At 35.4% G+C, this 21,958-nt stretch overlaps 2 protein-coding genes and 1 pseudogene across 4 annotated transcripts; 2 read left to right on the top strand and 1 right to left on the bottom strand.

Moving 5' to 3' along the window:
• Positions 1-2,419: 2,419 nt before the first annotated feature.
• LOC132040700 (large ribosomal subunit protein uL16-like) lies at positions 2,420-5,004 on the top strand. 3 transcript variants are annotated; one of them, XM_059431358.1, is made up of 4 exons: positions 2,420-2,570; positions 3,363-3,864; positions 4,364-4,445; positions 4,616-5,004. In XM_059431358.1, the coding sequence occupies exons 1-4, from the start codon at positions 2,561-2,563 to the stop codon at positions 4,682-4,684; spliced, it is 663 nt and encodes a 220-aa protein (XP_059287341.1). In that variant the 5' UTR covers positions 2,420-2,560; the 3' UTR covers positions 4,685-5,004. The 3 variants fall into 3 exon arrangements, with proteins under 3 accessions (XP_059287341.1, XP_059287342.1, XP_059287343.1); XM_059431359.1 differs by lacking the exon at positions 2,420-2,570 and adding an exon at positions 2,588-2,710; XM_059431360.1 differs by lacking the exon at positions 2,420-2,570 and adding an exon at positions 2,632-2,740.
• Positions 5,005-5,160: 156 nt separating this feature from the next.
• LOC132040699 (bifunctional dethiobiotin synthetase/7,8-diamino-pelargonic acid aminotransferase, mitochondrial) lies at positions 5,161-15,278 on the bottom strand. The gene is made up of 15 exons (XM_059431357.1): positions 15,074-15,278; positions 13,785-13,955; positions 13,309-13,570; positions 12,761-12,844; positions 11,940-12,060; positions 10,239-10,387; positions 9,692-9,786; positions 9,228-9,343; positions 9,008-9,154; positions 8,464-8,597; positions 8,219-8,350; positions 7,902-8,036; positions 6,635-6,747; positions 5,554-5,773; positions 5,161-5,441 (listed from the first exon to the last, which is right to left on the bottom strand). The coding sequence occupies exons 1-14, from the start codon at positions 15,202-15,204 to the stop codon at positions 5,608-5,610; spliced, it is 1,956 nt and encodes a 651-aa protein (XP_059287340.1). The 5' UTR covers positions 15,205-15,278; the 3' UTR covers positions 5,161-5,441; positions 5,554-5,607.
• Positions 15,279-20,033: 4,755 nt separating this feature from the next.
• On the top strand, positions 20,034-21,865 carry LOC132040300 (zeatin O-xylosyltransferase-like; annotated as a pseudogene).
• Positions 21,866-21,958: the final 93 nt, after the last annotated feature.

The raw sequence follows: 21,958 nt of genomic DNA, 5'->3' as shown, positions 1-21,958 counted from the left end.
AATTTTTGTTGGGAGCTAATTGCTTTGCTGTCCATTGTCTAGCTTGTATATGACTCCCTTGTCTCAAAATAAGTGTCTCTTTCGCTTATATTACGCTTATTTAAAAAGGAGAAATGGTCAAAAATGTTTTTTTATTTTGAAAAAAGGGTTAAAAATATATTTCGTTATAAATTTAGATCAAAAATACCTCTTTTATCATTAAAAATTTCAAATATACTCCTATCTTAACGGAAATTTTCAACATAATCCGATTTTATTTTTAAACCCGCTTCATTTAAATCCGACCTAACTACATGAAAAATTAATATCCGACCAACTTATTCCCAAGTCCTACATCTGGAGCCACTAGGCATATGGATATTTTATTTAGCTGAATCAGGTTTAAATGGAGCAAGTTTAAAAATAAAATCAAGTTATATTGCGGGTTTCCATTAAGACAGTGGTATATTTGAAGACTTTCATGACGGGAAGGGTATTTTTGACTTAAATTTATAATGGAGGATATTTTTAGCCCTTTTCCTAAAGTAGAGGAGTAATTCTTTACCCTTTTCCCGAAGTATTGTGCGTTATATGAAGAAAATAATGTTGTGTCAAAAAATAATTTTGTTGGGAGCTAATTGCTTTCGCTGTCCATTGTCTTGCTTATACATTATTCCCGTCTCAAACTAAGGTATATTTTATTAATTTACTCCTACTTATTAAATATTTCTCAAGAATTGAGCACCATTAAAAAGGTATAATTCTGTAATATAAGGTATAGTGGAAATAATAATAGTACAATTAATTTTTTTTCTTGAATTTCTAAAGCGATATTTATTTTAGGACTTTTTTTTTTTTTTTGCTGAAGTAATACTGTATGTTTAGTGTAGCGTGCGTGTCACTTAACCAATAGGCTTTAGTCCAAACCATATATTTTCTTAAGAAGTTCATTATATATCTACGAATTATTTAATTTAGTATCCAATAACTTAAAAGAATCCGTAATTTCGAACCTACGAGCCTTCAAACTCGCCTCCACCTCCGACAAAACTTATTTTGACACGGAGGCAGTAGTGAATTTGCCCCAATTAGAAAGAATCAAAATATAGCTGAGTAACTATTGTAAACTGTTTTAATTAAAAAAAAAAAAAATTACTTATCAAATAATTTTATCTTTTCTCTATCCTTCAATTGTAACATTATATGTTGTCCTAATTATATTTTCAAATTTGACACTGACTTAAGACACGTGTAAATCACATTTCAGACATGCGCCTATTTTTGGAGAAAAACTCAGAGGAGAGGAGGAATGAGGAAAAAAAAAAAAGTTAGAAAATTTATGCTTTAAGTCGAGTCACATATCAATTCGTTGTTGTGAATATCAAGATTAGAAATTAATAAGTTTCAAAGCTTTAACTATTAGTCCTTTTGCAAATAGTAGGAGATCATTTGACCTAACTATTAAGTGGAAAGTAAAATGACCATTTCACATAATTTAATATTAAATTTGAACCTTTATCCCTTCAAATCTACTCTTCTCCGATTAATGATCCAGTTTTTTGAAAAACTTGAAGAGAAATAAATATGTTATTACGTTTTTTCTTTAGAAAATGTGTCAGAACCTTAATCCGCACTCATAATATATCGGAGAAATAATTGAGTAAACCTTAACATAGTTAATTTAATTTATTGGAAGCCTTCGAGGCTAATTTAACCAAATCTACTCATCCCCAATAAACAATTTATATAAAATTTTAAGAAGTTTAAGAAGAAATAAAGGGTACTCCATAATTAAAGAGAGATAAAGAAAATTTTAATTAAATAACCCTTCTCAACTAATATTATTAAATATCTTTTTTAGTGAACGTGTCAAAACTTAAAGAAACTTACTTTATTTTTTTATTTTATTTATCACTTTTAGCATAATTTTTTTTTCTTATTTTACCTATAGTATTAATTACTCATTTCAAATCATTTTTTCAATGCATTAAAAATAAGCATCAATTAATATGAGTATTATGGTAAATTATGTATTTTATTTATTATTTTTTAAGAGATGTATAAGTTCATAATGGATAAATAAAAATGAACGGAGGGAGTATTAGATAAACCTTAACATACTTCAATTCAATTGACTTGATCAGTTTTTGAAAATTCTTTCACACCTCTAATTTTTTTTGTTTGCACTTTTTCTTCCCTTTTTTGTTATCTTTTGGTGCAAAAATAGACACTTGTAAAGTTCCAGCCAAATACTTTACGTACTTAACTAGCTTTAGAATTCATGCACCACTAAATATATAAATATTTCATATTTTGCCTTGAAGGTTCTACACAAAGACTGAAAAAGACAACAGAAAAGCAAACTTTAATTAAATTTTCTCTTGTTCACATTTCAGTACAAGTGTTTACCTTACATCTGTTATGTCATATGTATGTCCAAAAATGCGGTGGAAGATATGTATAAATATGGGATATATTCAACAATTTCATCTTATTTTCTTGTGTTACATTTTGAGCTTTGACAAACAAGAAGCTGTTGGAACCTTGAAGAAACAAAAAGGAGTAACAGTACTTCTCTGCCATGGGAAGAAGTAAAGTTTTCTGAACTCATTGTCTATCTTTTCTTTTTTTCTATCATTGCGCACTTGGATTAATTCCACGAGATAATTCTGTCCATCAAGACTTGTAAACTTCGATTAATTCCACGAGATAATTTTGTCCACCAAGACTTGTACACTGTTCACTTCATTGTCTATGTCATGTATATGTTCTGAAACAATTTATTTTCTTGGGTTAAAACTGAGATTAGGAAATTTTGCTGTGTCTTTTACTTTTCTATTATCTAGTTGTCAAGGGATTTTTTTGAAGTTTGGAGAATATGTTAACATAGGAGTTATTCTAAATTCTTCTTTGCGGTAGGGGTTTGCCTTTTCTTGGATTAAACGAGGAGGAACCTATTTTTCTAAAAAAATAAAAATAAAAAGTTAAATTTCTTTTGGTATTTTCTATGCTCTTATTTACTGTCAAGTTTGGTTTCTTTCTTGATTTTGTCTGGGATCTGAATCTCTCTACTTAAGAATGTTTCTACTGAAAATCTATTGAGTAGTCTTTGCTTTTTATAGATAAGGCTTAGGAGAGATTGTCAAGGGAACAAATTCTCTAATTTTTAGCTAGAAATATGTACTTTAAATTGAAGCAAATAATCTCCCTGTAGCAAGGTGAAATGTAAGAATTTTGATATCTGTATACTGGTGTGATTGGTAGATTGGTATAAGGTGAAATGTAAGAATTTTGATATGTGTATACTCTGTTTAGATTACTCTAGCAAGACTTGCAAAAGTAGATTACTTACATGGTCACTGGAATTGCTTTTTTTGTTGTAGGACCTGCTAGGTGTTATCGTCAAATAAAGGGAAAGCCCTATCCAAAATCGCGATTTAATCGTGGTGTGCCTGATCCTAAGATTAGGATTTACGACGTTGGCATGAAGAAAAAAGGGGTCGATGAGTTCCCGTGCTGTGTGCATTTGGTTAGTTGGGAGAAAGAGAATGTGTCTAGTGAGGCATTGGAAGCTGCACGTATCGCTTGCAACAAGTACATGACGAAGAATGCAGGAAAGGATGCTTTTCACCTGAGGGTTAGAGCTCATCCTTTCCATGTTTTGCGCATAAATAAGATGTTGTCTTGTGCTGGAGCTGATAGGCTCCAGACAGGTATGAGGGGAGCATTCGGCAAGCCTCTTGGGACTTCTGCGCGCATTTCTATTGGCCAGGTTTTGCTTTCTGTTAGATGCAGGGATTCGGGCTCTCATCATGCTCAAGAGGCTTTGCGTCGTGCAAAGTTCAAGTTTCCTGGTCGCCAGAGAATCATTGTTAGCAGTAAATGGTATTGCTTTATATGTTTCTGGTCTTGTTCTTATATTGTTACCTCTAGTTGTCCACACTGCCTACGCTCTCACTTGTATGTTTCATACATAACAAAAAAGCAATTGTTAGGTTTTTGGTAGTTTTGCTATCCGATGGTTCGCTCTTAGTATCGACTTCATATCATCTTACGTATTGGATTTCAGCTCCATTTAGACTATGTTCTGTCTGAGGTACTCGTAGAACATCTATTGTTACTCGTAGAACAGCTATTGGAATTCAGTATGTAATCATTCTTTTGCAACTAGTTATGTTAGTAGCTATATTTCACGCTTTCTTAGTCTTCTAGGCACAATTGCTTTGTGGCCTCTGTAAACTATCAGATTTGACCAATTTTCAGCTTTGCATTAAGGATTCTGGAAAGGCACAGGATTGTGAAAAATCTAGGCACTGTTTGCCTTTTTAGAATGTATTCTTATTGATATGGTGCTTATATTAGTACCTACTCTCTTGCATTTCAGGGGGTTCACACCATTCAAGCGTAGCGATTATCTGAAATGGAGAGCTGAGAAAAGGATCGTGCCAGATGGCGTCAATGCTAAGGTTCAGCGTTCATTCCTGAATAGAACTTTAAACCAGTAGCTAAATTTTCTTCTGTCTCTATGTGAACCAAGTTTCTAAAGATTTAATTTATATCTGCACTTCTAAATATATCATCATTGTAGATGTAGCTAACTTGATACTTCTGTTCTTTTCTATTTTTTGGCTTGCAGCTCCTTGGCTGTCATGGACCTTTAGCTGCAAGAGAACCTGGACGAGCGTTTTTACCTGGGACCGTTTGAGACTGATCGTGATTCTTGATACGTTGAGACTTGGGATACTGTATATATATATCATATGTTTTGCTAGTGTAGTTTTTTAGCTCTATAGGAAGTATATTATATCTAAATAAAGGAATCAGATCCTCTAAAAATACTCTACTTTTGGAGGATCCGACGCACAACCCGTCGACATGCAACATAAATGTTAGGAGGATCTTGGCTTGTACTGTGTATTTATTGGCCTACATTCTCGTAGGGTCTATATTCGTGTTGGCTATGCAGCTATTAGTAGTGTATTATCTCTAAGTTACAATAATATATGGAAGTATGAGCTATGACTACACTAGTTCCAAGTAACAAAGAAAAATATTTGAGCCTGTTGTCCTTTTAATTGGAATCTGTAGTTTATTTTTTTGTTTTACACAGAGTGTAGATTATTAGTCTTGTTGCATAATTGAACTTAATATGTAATGCCGAAAACAGGAGTATTGTTGATATCTACCAACACTAATGGCAAGTTTATTATATTGGCAATGGATGATTACAACAAAATACAGCACAACCTCATGATGTTGATAATGGGAACTGAAAGAAACCCAATGCAATAAAAAGACAAATTTGAGCATACAAAACCTAAATGCTTGAAGGCAAAAGTTGGTGAAAGTAACTGTTTCAGCTATGTAGAGAAGTTTCATCATAATTCTAGTCCCTGCAAAATAACTACAAAGCTAAAGACGCCAAGCTCGATTCTTGAAATCACCTTCAACAAATAGAACCCCTGCCTAGCACACAACCAAAAAAGAAAACACATATTACAATGTGGCATGAACTTGAAATTGGAAAATACAAAAACAAAAACTAAAATATGAAATTGGATGTATGATTTTAACCTGTTCTGTCCAATAACAATTTGTATTCTTGAGCTTGACGCAAGATTCACTGGTTTAGAGCTCCTCAAGTCTTGTATACACCTTGTTTAATATGTTGCTGCAACTCTCAGGAGATGTGCATGGCCCACACATGAGATAAATGACATTGCCAAGAGGCCTCATATAGATTCCATCTTCACGGAGCTTCTGAATGAGAGATCTAGCATATAGAGAAGCATACCTGCACGTTTTGATACAAAAATTGAGCTTCAGAAGCATCACAATTTGAAACACGGAGTGAGAATTTGGGGATTACAGCAATCCAAAAGATGCACTACAAGCAAAGATAAAAACCAGAACAGCCCGCTACATAGAAAGTGACCTTTTTTGGCGACAAATCTATATAGAAACTGACTTATATGCGGTAATTTTTAAATCAAATTCCTGCGCTACGACAAACAGATTCACAAACACCTATGAGCATCAGATACGTGCAAGATAACAAGAGTCCTCGATATAGCAACTGAGTTTGTTGTGCTAAAGCTAAGAAAGGAACTGACTTGTATGGTGTACTTGCTAGTCAAATGCCTGCACTACAACAATCAGATGTACAGTCACTGATGAGCAAAGCATCACAGTCCTAACACAACACCATGATTAGTTCCAAGAACCAAAGGGGCACGGTGAAGGAGAAAGAAACAAAGTGTTCACTTCCCTTAATTAAGGGATCTGGTTACTTTATATCCAATTTCTTAATCCAAAAAAATCATGACTTCAAATTGTTGCCATACTAGTTTTTTCAACTTCGACCAAAAATTGACCAAACAGGATTCTCCTTTGGGGTACTTCAAGGTGAAAGGTCAAATAACTCCCACATGAAGTTTTGCACGTTATTACCAACGAATTATGCATGTCAAAAAAGCAGTCTCTAGCTAGTCATATGCCTTAAATAAGCTTCTAGAGAGCTCTATGTCACAGCTTACATATGTTGCACCACTTTACTATGGTATTTAAGGTGAGCATAAGATTTTCCATGGGTATACAATCACTGCATTGACAATAAAAACGACTAATTTACAAGAAAATAACATAGACTACATACCCAGCATTAGAGCCTTCAGCTCGAAGTTCCAATGCACATAGAGTCCCCAACACAACCACTCTATGCACTGCTGGAAGTAAAGAAATTTGTCTCACCAAGTCTGAATCCCACAGCTGCAAACACCCAAGAAATGATGAAGTAAGTGGGAGACACAAAATAACATGTTAAAAACAAGATGTTGGGAATTCATCTTTTATAACAGACCCCTTACAAGTTTTTAACAAGGTGACCTAGCGCTTTCTTAATTTTTTGTTCAGATTTAATAGGTGGATAATGGTAAAAAAATTGGATCAATGTAATGACTATGGATACTTTCTTCAGTAGTAATTTGAACAGTGGTACAAAGAACCTATGTTACGTAGATTCATTTATGGGTATGTGTGTAGCACGGGTGTGCGGAAGTATCCAGCATGGTAACAAGTTATAACAGGTCTTTTGCTACATTTTAGTTGAAGGATCCATGTAATATAGCAAAAACCATTCGGTGATTTTAATGTCAATCAAGATTCAAGATCACACTTGGTGCTCTAGAGTGCGCCCCTAATATTTTGGCATACAACACTAATATGCTTGCCCAACTTCGATAGGTTCCAAATTTATGGGCTCCAATTGTTTGTGCAAAGAGATTTTTAATTAGGGAAATTGACACACCCAAAAAATAGCAAGAAGATGTATAATATTGGCTAGCGGATGTAAATATTTTTGGCCGAGTGACCAAACGTGTAACTTCCCTTTTAATTATCCTAAGGATACTGTGCTCAATAGTCTGAAACAAGGACATTTACATGTTTCCACCAAAACAGTCTAGGAGACGAAATCAGAGAACTGTTTTTTGATCAAGTACGAGAGAAATCAAAAAACTGTTACTAGGAAACTTTCATAAAAATGAGGAGTGATGCTGTTTATGCGAACAGAAAGGTAATGCAGCTTTTAGTTATCGTTGTATTTATTAAATTATACTCCCTCCGGATCAAAAAGAGTTAGCCTTTTTTTCTTGGGTCAAAAAGAGTGTCCACTTATCAAATCAGAAAGAATTAACCTTATTTTTTCAAATTTGCCCCTATTAAGTGCTATGTGATCAAATCCCAATACCTATTCAATTAGGGGCAGTTTAGTCAAATTACCTATATTTTCTAGAAGTTAGTATTTTCTTAAGGGCTGTGCAAATGGGCAAGTGGACACTCTTTTTGATCTGGAGGGAGTAATGAGCAGAATCCTGATGACTAAAGTACAATGACATTTATCAGCCAACTGCATTTTCACATACCTCCCTGAGCAGCATAGCTTCAGATATCAGATTATGATTTGTTTTGGAGTCCTTAAACCATTTGATTGACTTTACAGCAGCTGCACAACCCAGTGCATGTGCAGTGTAAGAGTGACCATGCAAGAGCGCCTGGAGCTGAAGCAAAGGAATGAGGTTACACCACCAATCATATGATATGAGGACTTGAATTGGGTGTAACCACCAATGGGGCGCAAAAAGGGAATTTTAGCAGATCCAACAAAGTTTGGGCCGAATCAAGTTTTTGCTCACAGAAAGCAAATACTTGACAAGCAGATGGTAAACACTGATGAATATACCTTTGAATCTCCAACAAATGCTTCAAATACAGCTTCTGATGCTAACGTGACAGCCAAGGGCACAATGCCACCAGTCATCAACTTGGCAAAGCAGGCTATATCTGGCTTACAGCGGATAAACTCCGTAGCAGACTGAAAAAGCAAAAGAAACAAATTGAAATTCCTAAAAACCAGAGAAGTGATACGTCAAGTGATCTGGCTGACAACCCCGAAAACTCATACGTCAAGTAATCTAGCAAACAAACCTCTGCTCCCAGACGCCAGAATCCCGTAAAAACTTCATCGAAAATAACAGGAATTTTTTTATTTCGGCATTCTTTAACAAGTACTCTCTGAAATAGTGGGTCAACCATTTCCATTCCTCCAGCACCTTGTATCACTGCAAATAAATGCAAGTAAACGGCATTGTTATAGAAAGTTAAAGAATCATTAAGAATAGCGTAAAATATTCTTAATTAACTGTCATCGCAGACACTAAAGAAAATCATTAAGAATATTTTACACAATATTACTAGATTGTTTAATAAGTAATGATTAAAAAGTTCCATGAATTTGAAAATTATCTTTATCTCATATAGCCAAAAACTCCTATATGGAAAGCCATTGTGCATGTTGTTCACCAACAATTTCAAAAAGAGAAGTAAATTATATATAATACGAGTATGGAAGAGAAAGATCCAAAAGAGTAAATGCATCTAGAATTACATAAGCATGTGTCATGACCAAGAAGGAAAAGATGGAGGGAGTAAAAGACCAAAAAGAAACTTGTGCATGTGTCAAAATTCTTGCCTGGTTCTATAATCAATGCTCCAGTCTGAGTAGATCCGCTTGAGTCCATAATTAGCTGTAATGCTTGCCGTATATGCGACTGATAAATATCAGCAAGCTTTGAAGTGTCACGGCTTTCCTTGAATATGTTCTCACGCAAACTGAAAGCTGACAAAGAAACCAACACTTACAGTATTGAAAACTGAAATAAGAATATCACCAGAAGTTATGCTTCACTTACTCAAATCTTCAACACTGGGATTTTGAGATGCAATCTCCCGAGGAAGGCTAAGTTTCCAAACACCATCACACATGGCAACTGTTGGCGGATCTAAAAAATGACCTCTTCCCTTATACCTGCAAATTTACAATATGTTCAATACTTCAGAATTTACCTAAGGACAAAACTGTTAAAAAATCATGTTCACCCAAACTGCCAAGACATACACAATCCGGGGAAGGGCTGCACCCCAAGGGGTGTGATGTAGACAGCCTACCCTAATGCAAGCATTAGTGGCTACTTCCACGGCTTGAACCCGTGACCTATAGGTCACACGGAGACAACTTTACCGTTGCTCCAAGGCTCCCTTCTAGACTAGCAATGAAAATTCAACCTCCCAAAGAAATAACAAAATGCTTTCACAGAAATGAAAATCCTCCGCCAAAAGAAATAATGGAATAGTTTCCACAAAGATAAGGCCGTACCATGGTTGCTGGTAAAAACCAGTAAAAGGTGATGGCGCTTGTGCTTCCATAGCACCCAAAGTGTCACCATGGTAAGATCCTCTGAGGGCTAAAACCTGGTTCATGACACAGAAAGCTCCTTACATAAACTAACATTTTGCAATGCATATGATAGATACTAAATATTACGTTGCTGTCAAATTTTTGAAAGGGAGGAAACTTGAGTATTAGGCTGTCAAGCATTTTCCAGCAGAATCTGACCTTAAAACTAATGTCAAGTGTGAGCTAATAGCAAGATGGCTTAATTTGGTAAAGAAACTAAAATGAATGATTTGAAAAGCTACTCAGCTTTTGCTCAAACTTGACATCGACTGAGATGTCGGGTCTTTACAAGCACCCAACTGAAGTTGTTCATTGATAATTCCTTGTTCTCCAAGTCCATTAAGTAAATGACGTGGCACTTTCAATAGTGAAAGCCGATACTTTGGAACACTTTTGGCCAATCAACATTATCAACTCAACAGGTAATACAAAGTGCCACAACTAGGAAGATGTTAAGTAGACCAACCTTTAAATCAACACGACTTTCATCATTCTCAGCCACCAAATCATCAGAGACAATCTTGTGATCAAACAAGAACTTCCGTAGTGCCATTTTCAGAGCAATTTCAATAGCAGTAGAGCCATTATCTGAAAAGTACACTCTCGAAGCCCACCCTAACAGAACAATGTGGTTCAAAAACTAATATTAGCGCAGTCTGGAAGTGTTTAACATTATTTAGGTATACAAATAAACATGAAATACATTCTGGCACACAACAATTTTTGCAAATGCCATTTCATAATATTTAGATACAAGCTTAACTAATTATTTGGACACAAATAGCTAAGACATACGAATCAGGACAGTTGGAAAGAAACAAATGAAAAGGAATTCAAATATTCTTCTTACCTGCACATCATGTAGATTTAGAGCCTGTTTGGATGGGCTTAAAAAAAGCAGCTTATAAGCCCAAAAAAAATAAGTTGGAGTAGCCCAACTTATTTTTTTTGGCTTATAAGCTGCTTTTTTTAAGCTAAGCCAAATGGGCCCAATTATTTTTTTGGGCTTATTTTAAGTACAAAATGGCTTATAAGCTGGCCAGCCAAACACTCAAAAAAGCTGAAAACAGCTTATAAGCTGTTTTCAGCAACATATAAGCTAAGCCAAACGGGCTCTTAGTTTTTCATGCTTATGGAACAAGCATAAAGGAGTGTACGAGTCCAGCTCAACCACTTCACAGACATCATGTAGATTTAGTTTTTCATGGTTATGGAACAAGCATAAAGGAGTGTACGAGTCCAGCTCAACCACTTCACAGAATTTCCAAGAGAGGGAAAAAATCGATATAAGGAGAAAAGTCAGAATCGAGGCATTCCTTGCCTTATCAAGTAGTATTTAACTGCTTATGTTTTGATAGTTAAAAATTTATTGCAGAACATTTGTTGTTTGAAGAAGGTAAATATCTTGCCGAACATGTAGGATTGATAAAGATATCAATACATTACCACATGAAAAAAAGTGCTGCATAGAGACAGTCAACCATCTTTTTTTACATTGCAAGTGGACAGACCAGCTTTGGCAGATCTTTGTCAAGATGAGGAATATTAAATGGGTGAAACCAGGTAACATAAAAGAGGTGATGAAGTGTTGGAACAGAGATGGAAATGCAGCAAAGAAGGAGGAGAGATGGAAGATTGTCCCAGCAAGAATATGGTGGACAGTTTGGAAGGAGAGAAATCAGAGATGTTTTGAGGACAAACAGAGTAGCATGCAGAGATTGAAGTTAAATTGCCTAGGATTATACTACTTTTGGTGTAAGCAGGAAATGAGAGATCAGACAGTAGATATTTATTCAGCTTTAGATTGGTTATGATATAATGTAATAGTCAGGGCAATGTAAGTTGTAACACTTTTGGAGGGGGACTACACTTTTGGATGTAGTAAACCTGTGGATATATAGACTAACTGTTACCATCTCAAAAAAAAAAAAAAAAAAAAAAAAAGTGCTGCATAAATAATTAGCAACATGATCCCTCAAAGAACTGTAATCAACAAAAACAACAAGAACAAATGAAATATAGAGAGTGAATTCATGTCCTATATGCTCTCTCATGGAGAAATACAAAGAGTTTCAAAGATAAGAACACTGATTAGGCTCATCACTCCAGCTCGGTGATTTCCCTAAGAAATGAAAAGGCAAGCACGGATAGGGTTTTAAAGACAAACCTTTTCCCACGCCATCAATCAAAAGTTCAGCACACTCCAAAGCCGGCTCGTAAACATTTTCAGGAAACATTACATGCCCATATCTAGCAGTAGCATAACCCACATCTCTTGCAAGCTCAATCTGAAACCACCTAAAGACAAACAGAGAAAATCGAGTGACAGTCTTATATAATGCTGACAAATTAATTAACAGGGTACTTCATCAAAAAAAATAATAATAATAATAATACTAATAATTAACAGGGTAAAGTCTTCAAGACAGCAAAGCGAACTGGGAAACAGCATATATGAAAAAATATAGTTTTTTTGCTCCAGGAGACGTCTCTCTAACTGAAACAATTACCAAATAAAAGTTCTTTTTTTTTTTTTTTTTTTTTTTTGTGGGTTGTCTCTCGTTTTGGCGAGAAGAACCACCCTCATTCAGCAGCATATATGGAAAAAGTGCTAGCATTTTCAGGAATTTCGGTTTCTCTGTTTCCGGGCATGGGACAAAAGTATTAGCAAGGTTTGGGCTTTATATGGTCTAAGTTATGTCTAGGCTCGGGATTTCTGCACTCAAAATCATCCTCATTAGTTTGCTCATTTAAGGCTCATCAGAGATGATTGCATCTGTGATTGATAAGTTGGTGACAAAGGGGACAATTGTTTCCATAAATTGCCAATTATTGTTCAATCATACGCATTTTCATTCCCCCCTTGTTCACTATTCGAACACAGGCATGCACATGCCGCAGACAAGTTCGTGGTTATAGTGATTTACTATAAAACAATCATAGAGGTCGACTAAATTGCTATTAGAAAGGACAAATGTACAGACTGACCTGTAAAGTAGCATCAGGTCCCTGCGTCCACCAACTTGCACAAGCATCAAATTGTTGAGTGATTAAATCAACATTATTATTAACCTACAGCAGAAGCAGCAAATGCAACCAGCGTGTGGATGGAAGGTTAACACACAGCATAAGAAAGGAATATTAGTTTCTCTCCTGATAGAAATAGCAGATAGATGGAAGCAGTTATAACATCAAAGAAGAGGGTGAAAAGGGAGATAGAGGAAAACAAGAAGAATATCAGCAATCTATGGTGTTCGTAATCTTCAAAAATGTCGACTGGTGCCTGTCAGATCCTCCAAAAGTAATGTATTTTTGGAGGATCCGACATGGGTGCAGCAGCATTTTAGGAGAGTCCGAGCAACATAGTCAGCAATAACAATATCACTAATATGTAGATAAAATGCAGCAGTCGAAGAGTTTTAGAACAATTATTTCTAGGATAGACTGCTGAGCATATATTCCAAAAGTACCGCCAGAAATGAACTAGATTGATGACAAAAAACAATGCATTTACATAACTTGATAACATTCACAACCTTGTGCACAGCAAAGTTTTCTCCACACCGTGAATCTATTACTGTCACATTTTCTTCGGGAACAAGTTTGTGTTGAGTAAAGGGCCACCAGAAAATATCATGTGCCTTCCTTGGCATGTCGCGTAATCTAGATGTTCTCTCCAGAAAAGCTGACTGCATTATTTCTTCAAGAGAACGAAAAGTAGCTAGCGCTTCTTGGAACCACTCCATCAGGTTACTTGACATCTCCTTTGGTACAGGTGGAAGAACAAGCACAGGGACCCTGTCAGCCAAGAAATGAGCTTTCAGCTCCTTTTGCTTCATAATGAAAATACATGGAAACAAGATTGGGTGGTACACCCATCTATATATTAGGGTCTTAACTGAAACAGTAGAAGATACACACTGATAATGCCTAATTGATGGTGTTGAACTATATCTTCTACCAAAAAACAAAAGACAAATTCAAGTCAATAGAAAAACAGCTATAGGCTCACCTTTTCCGTAAGTAAGATGATAAAGGACCCTCATTAACTAGGCCATGGTCTTCAAGTACTACAGCAACAACATCATAACCTCGAAGTTTTAAACTTTCATAGGCTGAAATAGTTCCTGAAATACCCCCTAGCCTTCCATCACCAACAAGAATAGCTGGGAAGCGGAAAGGTCTGTAAAAGCAGAAAGCAAATCAGAAATTGGCTGTTGAGCCATAACAAGTAAAAGTGTGAAATCTTCACAAGAAAAGAAAAGAAAACAAGCAGTTACATTTGAAGCTTAAATGGAGCAGTCCCTAAAGTATTTGCTAACAAGAGTAGCAGATACTAGTGTTGCTTTATGTGAAACACATTTAATTTTCTACGACTTGCCCAAGCAAGTATTCAATTAAACATGACTTGATAACCAATAAAGAAAGATCTTCCTTGCAGTATTATAAGGTTGAGTTTCCACCTCTGCCATTCTTAGTTTTGAACAATGAACACTATGAGTAGCATGTATCCTAAAGCTGAGTGCACATTTCTACTGTTTGCCTACAGTTTTCCAATGATCCTCTTCTTGAAGGTGAAGTGGGGTTTAGCATACTTTGACTCTTTGTAGGATTCTCAACAAAATGTTCAGGTTGAAATCAATGAACTACAAGTCATTCGACAGGAACAAATTAGAGCGACTGTACATTATAATCTTTCTTACTTTGAATCTCTAGTGGATTTGTAATCATGGATTGCTACTTTAGGGGTTCAAAACAAGAGCAGATAGCTAGAAAATATGCCAAGTAATTCCATGTGCCACCTCAATTCATCAAACAGTAGTCACTAACATAGAGCAAAAGTTGCATACTTTTAAAAGGCATCTCACTAACTTGGTCACCATGAAAATTTCTTTGCGGAATAGTGCGTATGATCACATCACTGTTAGGAATGTAAGCTTAGGTTTTGGCCTAGGTAACTGACTAGATTCCTCGTCTGACCTTTTACTTACATATGTACAAGCAACTATAACATTGTCAAGTAGGCTTGATATTGCAGCACTCTTAGCATTAAGCTCATTATACTTCCATGGTTCCACCAAGTCAAAGTTTGACCAAATGTATGTTCTCTTTTTCAAGATGAGGACAAAAGCATGTAAACTTTATATTGGAGTATAAGTAAGATTAAGATTCCGAGTGTATCTTTCCTCATATATTCTCATTTACAAAACCAAATGTCTATCTAAGTACCGCATATCAGCAGTTAGTCCTCTTGGCATATTGAAAGCTACAAATTCCAACGAACGCGAAAAAACCACTCACCTATACAAGTCGCATTGAAGTGAACCAGATGGTCCTGGACTAGCAACACCACCAGCAGTCTCGATCACACACAAAACTTCGCCTTTTTCACTTTCGGATTCATCAATCCCTCCTAAGCAACCCTTCAACATCCCCAACAACTCACCATCCTCCACTCTAGCATTTTCCCTCTCCGCCACTAAATGTGGCGATAACGCCTCTTTCCACCCGTGATTATATATATATATATATATATATATATATATATATATATATATATATATATATATATATATATTATGTTCTCAGTCCCTTGCAATCTACTCTCCTCATACAACCCCAAATTCACAACCCCATCCCTTTCTACTTCAACCCCACCTCTCAAAACTCCATCTTTACCCAAAACCGACGATTTAAGCACGTTATTCGAGGCAAAAACAGGTCGATTTCTTTCAGTCCCTCGCAGTGTACTCTCCAAATTCACATTCTTTCCCCTTTCTGCTTCAACCCCACTTCTCAAAACAGCATCTTTGGCCGAAACAGACGATTTAATCACATGATTCGATGCGAAAACGGAGAATTGAGGTCGATTTTGGGCGAAAAATTGAGAGAATTTACTATAAACAAATTTAGAATCAGAGTCATGAGGGAAGCCAGTTTGAAGAGGCTTTAAGTAGATGAATTTACGGTTTCTTGAAGAGAGAAAAGAAGTGGAAAGGCCAGTAGAAACTAAGGTTTTACCTAAGGAAGTGTTGGAACCCTATTTTTATATATATATATATATATATATATATATATATATGGGTATGTAATGGATGGTTGTGTTGAAAGAAAGCGATGGAGATGGTGGTGGGGGTGGCGGAGGAGGGTGGTGAAGAGGGTGGTGGGTGGTGGTGACATGGTTGCAAGTGGAACCCTAGTAAAAGATTGTGTGGAGAGTGTGAGAGTGAGAGTGAGTGAAGTGAAGGTTAATGGCTAGGAGTTAAAAGATAAGGGGGAGTGGGACCTTTTTTTTTTTTTTTTTAAAATTAGGTCACCTGTTAAATATTTACCACCCTTTTGGACATTATTAGTTTGCACTATTTTAATGCATATAATAATTAATATATATATATATATATATATTCAAAACACGATTAATATAACATGTAGTTTTGTGCTCCGTATCTAAAACTTTATTATATTGGAATTTACGAATACAAAGTTTACACTTTTTTTTTTTTACATTGTTTGTTTTTTAATATGGGATTCACTTATATATATTCAAAACACGATTAATATAACATTATTTGTCGTATCTAAAACTTTATTATATTATGTTTGTACGAATACAAAAGTTTACACTTTTTTTTTTTTTACATTGTTTGTTTTTTTAATATGGGATTCACTTATATATATTCAAAACACGATTAATATAACATTGTAGTTTGTGCTCCGTATCTAAAACTTTATTATATTAGTGTTTGCTACGAATAGTTTACACTTTTTTTTTTACATATATACTTTTTTTTTATATTGCTTGATTTTGTTAATACAACATCCACTTTTTTTTTCCATGCGACTTTTTTTACTTTTTTTTTTTTTTTTTATATATAGACTTTTTTTTTTTTTTTATTGCCTAACGGACGACCTCATGAGTTTTACATCAACTGTAACTGCATTTTGTAAATATTGTGTGGAGAGTGGGAGAGGAAGTGAAGTCAACGGCTAGGAGTTACGAAAAGGCGACACTGGCGCCCAGTCACTTATATTTTCTTTTCTAGTCTTTCCTTTTTTTCCGTCTTATCCGCTATACAAAAAATACATTTTTAGTTTTATTTGTTATTTTTAGCATGTGAAGAGAAGAACGTATTTCCTCCGTCTTAAATTATTTATCATGTTTCTCCCTTACACGTCCCTTAAGAAAATATTAATTAGGAGGGATTTTGACTATTGCACCCTTATTTGTGTCTTAGGATATAGCCTCTCTTCATTTAATATCTACTTTATTTATATGTCATCTTCATATAATTGAGGTGTTTGTAATGTTTAAGAACAATTTTACTAAGGGTAGAATAGAAAAATAGTACTAATGAATGTTGTCTTGAAGTTCTAAAATGACAAATAATTTGAAACAACTATTTTTTAAAGCACGATAGATAATTTGAGACAGAAGGAGTATCTTTTTTCATGTTTTAATTAGCATTATTTACTTATTCCCCAATGATTTCATAAAATCCAAGACTAAACAATAATTAATTTAGATATTGTGTTAAAATACTCATATCAATTATTATTTCTTAAAAAATGTGTAAAGTCCAGCCTGAACAAGTAAATGGGAGTAGTTTGCTTTGATTTGTGTCATTGTTATATTGATATGTGACATTGTTATACGAGTTAATATCAATATTATTTTATCTATGACTTAATTTAGTATATGCTAATTAACTTGACGTATCGAAAACACCCTCTCTATCTTCACAATCTTCTTCAGACTCCACTTGTAAAATTATACTTGGTATTTTATTGTTGTTGCTAATTAACTTGACTTAGTATTGTAATTTTATTATTGTCGAAAAATTATATAAAAGAGGCAAGAAAATACAGTCTCTTTTTGTTTTTATTTTGCATCTGAAAAGTTATTAAAATGTGGGTTAAAGTGAGGCGGATTTTGACACTAAGTAGTAGTTGACGCCTGCTGCCTGCATTTTACTGAATCATGAATGTAGCAATATTTTATTGTTTCAGTGTTCTTTCATAGCTAATATATGCCTCTATTGGCTTATTTCCTATCTAAATCTAGAACTTTGCCTTCTTTCTTGATGGTCAATGGACCCCAAAATAGCAATTTTTTTAACCGGCTACTTTTATTTGTTCACTATACTAAAAATTAATCTCTACTTTTACTTGTCCTGTTTGAAAAATCAAGATAAAATTTATCACTTAGTTCCTCAATGGCCTTATTATTAACTATAACCATTTCCCGATACATTTCCAAAACATTGAATATTATTCCCTCCGTTCACTTTTACTTGTCCAGTTTGGGCGTTGCACATCCTTTAAGAAATAATAATTAATATGTATTTTACCACAATATCTATATTCTTTGCTTTATGGTGCCTTTATCGCTTTTGTTGTCGCAATATATTTTCAGCATGAAGATCTTCAAGCATGCATAGCTCAATCCAGGGGCGATTTTAGGCCCTATTTTTGGAGCACGTGAACACATGGTCTCACCGTAAAACTAGATATTTTATGTATATATTTTCTAAAATTAGTATAATACTACCTACCTGAACACATACTAGAAAAGACTAAATGGTGCACTTGGTTTGAAAGTTGAGTTGTTTACCTAGGGGACTAGGGATCAATTCCAGCTTAATACATTTTTCTAATCCTAGATTCGTTGCTGGCTCAATCGAGGTATGAAACAAGATTTAGTAACCTCATGAATACTATACTATAAAGCGGATATTATGTGTTGTTATGGTTGTCAGATTGACTAAGTTGTTTACTTGAAAACATCTAATGATTAGAATAATATCCTAACTTAGTTGATCACAAGAATAATTTTGATATTGCAGCAGTTCAGTATATCAACTGAAGCAACTGAAAAGACAGTGCTACCATTAAGTTCAGTTGGAAGCCTAAGCCAAGAAGGTACGTACGAAGTGACAGGCACTTTTAGAATACATGTGCCTACTTTGAGTGATATATTTGGCCTTTTTGTTCTATATATATCCATCGCTTTTAAAAGATAAAGGCTGAAAGGAAGAAGGGAAAGGATCATTCATATTGTTACAATAATCTTTTTTTTTAAAAAAAAAAAAAGGAAGATGAGAGTAATGCTATGAGTCTAACAAAGTTGATTTTCTATTCAATTGTACAAAGGTGCTGGCATCACTTTGGCTTTATATATTTTTTGTATCTTCATTGACTTAGTTTTATTCAAGTACCAAGTAAATTTAATTCTAGAGAAGCAAATAAGATATAGAAAGCAACAGCTGCCATATGATGTAGATGATGAGGTTGTTTACCCCGAAATTAGGTAATAAGTTGAATTTGTAAGTGATGTATAGGATATGCGGACAAACTTTGATCTATTTCGATTTTTTAGGGGAATATATATGCGGGTTTGTATATAATGACTTATATATAAATATCTATGTGTTAATAACTTGGATGAATATGTTAATGTTATGGATTTGAGCTAAACATATACGTATATTTCGATGCTATGCCGTGTATGGTTGAATCAAGTCGAACAACACTACAGTCCGGACCAAAAAGAGAGAGAAAGAGAGAGAGAGCTTCAATATAAATTCTATTACAATGTTTTAGATCTGAAAAGCTAATCCTTAAAAGTAGGGAAGTGCCCCCTATTTATAGTTTTGCCCTATGGGCCTTTCATACATCATAAAACCCTTTTTAGAATAAAGGAAGCCCTAATAAGGATAAGGTTGGGTCGTACGGTCTGACACCCATACGACTGGCAGCATTAGGTGGCAAAACGATCTTCACACGTGGCAATTGAATAACTGATCGACCGGACTAACGGCCATGATCAACTCGGCCATGGAGAAACCGGACTAACGGCCACGATCAACTCGGCCATGGAGAAACCGTACTAACGGCCACGATCAACTCGGCCATGGAAAAACCGGACTAACGACCACGATCAACTCGGCCATGGAGAAACCAGAGTAACGGCCACGATCAACTCGGCCATGGAGAAACCGAACTGGCTGTGATAAGTAGTTTGCCCCGGATAAATTGGACCTTACGGTTTTCCTCCGACTTCTTCTGATCAAGCACTACTGATGTAATACCCCCGGTCTGAGCGCTCGTGCTTGTTTTCTTCCTTGTCTTGGTCCCCGGTCTCACCGGTCAAGCATTAATCCGACTTTTACCGTATACAGAGGTAAAGTTCAGTTATTTAAAATCATATCTTAAAGTCTGACAAAGCTTTTTTTTTTTTTGTATCATATCCTTTAGACTGCCTTAAAATATGTACTCTTTGTTGACTTCCTTTTGCTTGGAAACCAAGAAATATCATCTAGAGATGAGTTAAAGCAAATTCTATATAACATGGTCCTTTATTAATCAAGATCTACACAAGTAACACCAGTAAACACATTAGATCATCATCATCCATGGCAGATGATCAACACAGTTTAGAATCTGTTGTTGTATTTGTAGTGCCATTTCCAGCACATGGCCATCTCAACCAGCTACTACAATTTTCATGTCTGATCTCTTCATATGGAATTCCAGTTCATTTTGTTGGCTTCAAAACTCACATTCATCAGGCTAAATCAAGAAACCATCAAGATTTGCAGAAAACCCATTTCCATGAATTTCCAACTCCACATTTTGATTCACCTCCTCCAATAATTCCAAATTCCACCTTGAAATTCCCAACACATCTCCAACCATCTTTTGAAGCCTCTAAACAGCTACACGAACCATTTTCGAATCTCCTCAATGAATTCTCCAACAAAGTAAAAAAGAATAGTTGTAATACATGACCCTCTTATGTCTTCTGTGGTGCAAGATTTTTCTACCATTCCAAATGCTGTGTCCTATGCCTTCAACTGTAGTTCAGCTTTCACTCAATTCTTTAGCTTTTGGGATGCTATTGGAAGACCTTTTCCAGTAGAGTGTATGCCAAAAAATATACCATCTATGGAAGGGTGTTTTTCTTTTGAAATCATGAACTTCATGGCTTATCAGTATGAGTTTATGCACTACAGGACAGGTGATCTATTCAACTCATGCAGATTGATTGAAGGAACTTATGTTGGTCTGCTAAACAAGTTGGAGATGAATGCAAACAAGAAGCAATGGTCCATTGGACCTATACTACCAGATTTAACAATATGCAAAAAAGATTCAAGAAGCAGGCACAAAAGCTTGGAGTGGCTAGATAAACAAGCTCCAAAATCTGTTCTTTATGTCTCTTTTGGATCGACAACTACGATGACTGATAAACAAATTCAAGAATTGGCTATGGGGCTAGAAACCAGCAAGCAAAAGTTTTTGTAGGTACTGAGAGATGCAGATAAAGGAAATGTTTTTGATGGAGAAACAAGAAAAGCTAGATTACCAGAAGGGTATCAAGAAAGAACTGAAGGAATAGGTATCGTGGTAACAGAATGGGCACCACAGTTAGAAATTCTGGGACACACTTCAATTGGTGGATTTATGAGTCATTGTGGATGGAATTCATGCATGGAAAGTATTACAACGGGAGTCCCTATATTAGCTTGGCCAATGCACTCTGATCAACCATGGAATGCTACACTAATATCTGATATTTTAGAAGTTGGCATTCAAGTGACAGAACAAGCACACCAAATTGAACTTCTTAGCTCATTAACAATTGAGAAAGCTGTAAACATATTGATGGTGTCTAAAGAAGGGGAAGAACTAAGAAGCAGGGCTGAAAAGTTGGGTAGAGAAGTTTGGAAATCAAGAGATGAAGGAGGCGTTTCTCAACTAGAGCTCAATTCCTTCATTGCTCACATTAGCAGATAGATGGTTTTGATCTATGTTGCTCGGACTGTTCAAAAATGCCGGCGGGTATCTTGTTGGATCCTCCAAAAATAGTGCATTTTTAGAGGATCCTACACAGCTGCAACAACGAATTTTGGAGAGTTCGAGCACAAGTTCTGAATTTCGATTACGCTAAGTTTGCTTATTGTTGTATGTCTTTCATTAGTGTGGCAAAGATTGAGGGCGACTAAAATAAGTTTAAGACACAAAGTTTGTTGTGTGCGTTAAGATCAAGCGCTTATCATCATACCAAAAGATATAATTCATAGCAACTTTATTTCTTAACCAACTCCATCAAGCGAGCACCATGTTCAACCATGACTTTGACTCAGGCCATTCGCGACCCATCACCTGGGCCTTGCCATAGGCAGC

This window comes from Lycium ferocissimum, chromosome 12 (genome assembly GCF_029784015.1).
Source record: "Lycium ferocissimum isolate CSIRO_LF1 chromosome 12, AGI_CSIRO_Lferr_CH_V1, whole genome shotgun sequence".
NCBI classification, from domain to species: domain Eukaryota; kingdom Viridiplantae; phylum Streptophyta; class Magnoliopsida; order Solanales; family Solanaceae; genus Lycium; species Lycium ferocissimum.
This window is presented reverse-complemented; position numbering and strand designations above follow the sequence as displayed.